At 42.1% G+C, this 3,083-nt stretch overlaps 1 protein-coding gene across 1 annotated transcript; it reads right to left on the bottom strand.

Annotated features, from left to right (window-relative positions):
- Positions 1–873: 873 nt before the first annotated feature.
- On the bottom strand, positions 874–2,740 carry LOC104950221 (caprin-2-like; the record flags this gene model as incomplete). The annotated part of the gene is made up of 7 exons (XM_010776708.1): positions 2,702–2,740; positions 2,492–2,620; positions 2,277–2,361; positions 1,507–1,556; positions 1,309–1,416; positions 1,128–1,226; positions 874–1,056 (listed from the first exon to the last, which is right to left on the bottom strand). Coding segments are annotated over exons 2-7 (645 nt in total), but the record flags the coding sequence as incomplete, so codon positions are not given.
- Between the last annotated feature and the right edge of the window lie 343 nt (positions 2,741–3,083).

The raw sequence follows: 3,083 nt of genomic DNA, 5'->3' as shown, positions 1-3,083 counted from the left end.
CTGCTGTGACGTTAAGTTACTCCGTTCTCCGCTTGTAATTATGCCGTTACAAGCTTCAAAGTTGTATTTATCATCTGAATTTGCCGAAACAAGTTTAATATTCTGAAAGCCAAGACTTTGTTTATTTGAAATCAGATGAAAACAAACTGTAACGGACCCTGCCGTGTTATCTATGATTACTATACGCCTTAAATTCATAATTTCAGCGGAGGGAGGGGATGCGGCGCTGTGGAAGAGCAGAGATGCGAGTGAGAGCTGTCATCTTCCCTTTACAAGCTTAAAAAATGCCTGTAGCTAATGAGATTGAATATAACAATCAAAAATAACAAAATATACACAGCTAGATCAGATCGCGTTTTCGATGCGACTTTAGAGTAGAGGGGAATTATTGAATCGGGATTGTTGTTCCGCGGCATCCGCCGCTGCGAAAATGTGGGGCAGGGCTGAAAAGTGGGGGGGGCCCGTGGCCCCCCTGCTTCCGGCACCCTTGAGGTGCACCATAGAGAGTATCCTGACTGGCTGCATCACGGCCAGGTACGGCAGCTGAAACTGCTCTCAATCGTAAGGCTTCACAGAGGGTGGTGAAAACTGCACAGCACATCACCAGGATGGAGCTGCCATCCATGGAGGACCTTTACTCCCAGCGGCTCAGGAAGAATTGTTTTAATATTGTCTGCTTATCTGTATTATTGTGTTGCATTGTTGGAGAAGCCTGTGACCTAAGATTATCAACGACATAATTACTCTAGCTATTTTAGTTTGACAATAAAAAACCTTGAGATTCTACACAGCGCAAATATAAGAGATAAGGATACAACTTGACATTTTATGACTTCCAATATATTTCAGATACCCGCAGACTTTCGGCTCTACATTGATTTTGCCCAAAAGATAAATGAAGTATGCTTTGGTGAAACTAACCTGCTGGATGTTCTGAAATTGTGAAGAAGTCAGAGTTCGTCTGGAGGGAGGTGTGGAGAAAGTCCTTCCCTGAGGAAGGTTGCCAGTGCACAACTCAACCCTACTGCGGGGGGGATGCTTCTTTGACTCTGGAGTCTGTGGAATACCAGCATGCATTAAAAGCATAGAAAACACTTCACATCAGCCCAATACTTTGTTCCATTTACATAAGCGCAGCTCTTCTCCAGGCTGACAGGAATGGTGGCCTCCCTGCGGTACAGCGGAGGTGAAGGAAACCCCTTTCTTTCAGCCAGCTGCCGCGGCTCCTGCAGAGAGGAGAATGATTCAACCACTGAGAGACAGGATAGGATTATGTTGCATCTTAAAAGGCAATATGATGCTTCTTACATGAGGCAAGTCCATTGAAGGAACTTTTAGTGCACTGGTCTCCAAGCACTGATCCCCATTAGTCTTACTGGCTCTGCGCTCAATAAGCCTGGTAGGCAGTGGGGTGGACTAAGTGGGGGGGTAAATGAAGTGATGAATTGTCCAAGTCATTTTACAATTAATCAGAACTGAGTCAAAGACAGAAAACTGTCCGCTTACATGCATTGCTTTTGGCAGGACATCAACTGGACTTCCTAAGTCAGCATGTCCTGGTTAGAATAGAAGCATTTATTGTCATTATACAAGTACAACGAGAATAGGAAAGCTACTCCTTTTAAGGTGCCATCAAAACATTCAGAAAATACATCATACAACAAAGACACGCAGCATTCATACATAAAATAACTAAATAAAGGGCAGGAAACTGAAAACTGTCTTTGCTTTAAAGGTCTGGAGCGCCTCCCGTAGGGCAGCAGGTCAAACAGGTGAAAACCGTGGTGTGAACTGTCCTTTACAATGTTGGAGGGATCAGCGAGGGGAGAGGGCAGCCGATGATTTGTATGAATTTTGAGTGTCTTCCCGTGTGCCTCAGTGCAGCTGGCGCACTGTAACTCTTCTGTAATCAGTATGATCAGGCTCTGGATGGACGGGCGGTAGCGGTTAGTTGAGGAAAACCAAATTAAGAAATGAATCAGTGAAAATCTCCAACTCTTAAAATGATGCAGTTACAAATTCATTATCATTGCAGAGATGATACATTTGCAATACTAACATGTGGTGAAAAAATAAGGACCAAGCATAAAAACATATTCCAAAAAGGTCATGTTAATGGTATGATTTGAAAGATATGCCAACGATTGTTATCAGTTTGGTTACTGAGCTTCACAGGATTTTGCAAGAATATGAACAGAGTTTCCAAAGAGGCGAATAGAGGAGGGCGCTTTTATTAAAATAATGTAAAGGCACTTTCCCTATTTGGTCCAAGTTACCTAAAGGGGATGGAGATTTAGATGACCTCCGCTTCAGTTTTTGGTGGACATTGATTGGAGAGATCTCACCCTCTAGAAGAGAGTCCTGAACAGGAAAGAATCATTTTAAAACCTTTAACTTTCTTTATCACTTGCAAAGCTGATGATTAAATACAGTTTCATCCTCTAGAGTGGTTCATTATATTTTCATTGGTTCGCAAAGAGCCAAACACCACCTGCATAAAACTGAAGGAGCCATGGATCTTTGTCACAAGGTCCTCTAGGTGCTGTTTTCTGAGGAAAGGGTCTTTGGGTAAGGCATATGTAGAGTTGAAAACCTCCACAGGCATATCCATGTAAACTGCCTGTTGGGAAGAGTAAAGTTAAACAAAAACAGACATCTTTACCCAACATACACAATTTGCAAATTAACCAGTCTTACTCACCGAGTTGGCGGGTTGCACTCCTTTGGCTCTCCGTTTTCTCTGACACACACACACACACACACACACACACACAGTTTGAACCATCTTTGTTTATTTGCTAGGGTTGTGGGTTCCTGAATACAATACCAACTTGCAAAATATCAATTTTCGTTTAGCTTAAAAATATCAAACGGACACTTTGCCAATAGAAGTGGATGCAAGACACGTTGTAGCATTCACTATCAAAATTAATGTGTGTTGTTGCATTTTAAAAAGGTCTCCTATTATACTATTTTTAGGCATACATTAAAGGTCTCAGATATATAAAAAACATGTCTATGAAGTGTTTTGCCCAAAATGCCAAACAGATCATGCATTGTAGAATGCCTCATACTCAGTGGTG

The sequence above is a fragment of the Notothenia coriiceps genome, unplaced genomic scaffold, assembly GCF_000735185.1.
Source record: "Notothenia coriiceps isolate Sejong01 unplaced genomic scaffold, NC01 NC01_scaffold00017258, whole genome shotgun sequence".
NCBI classification, from domain to species: Eukaryota; Metazoa; Chordata; class Actinopteri; order Perciformes; family Nototheniidae; genus Notothenia; species Notothenia coriiceps.
Note: the sequence above shows the minus strand (reverse complement) of the source record. Positions and strands in the feature narration are given on the sequence as shown.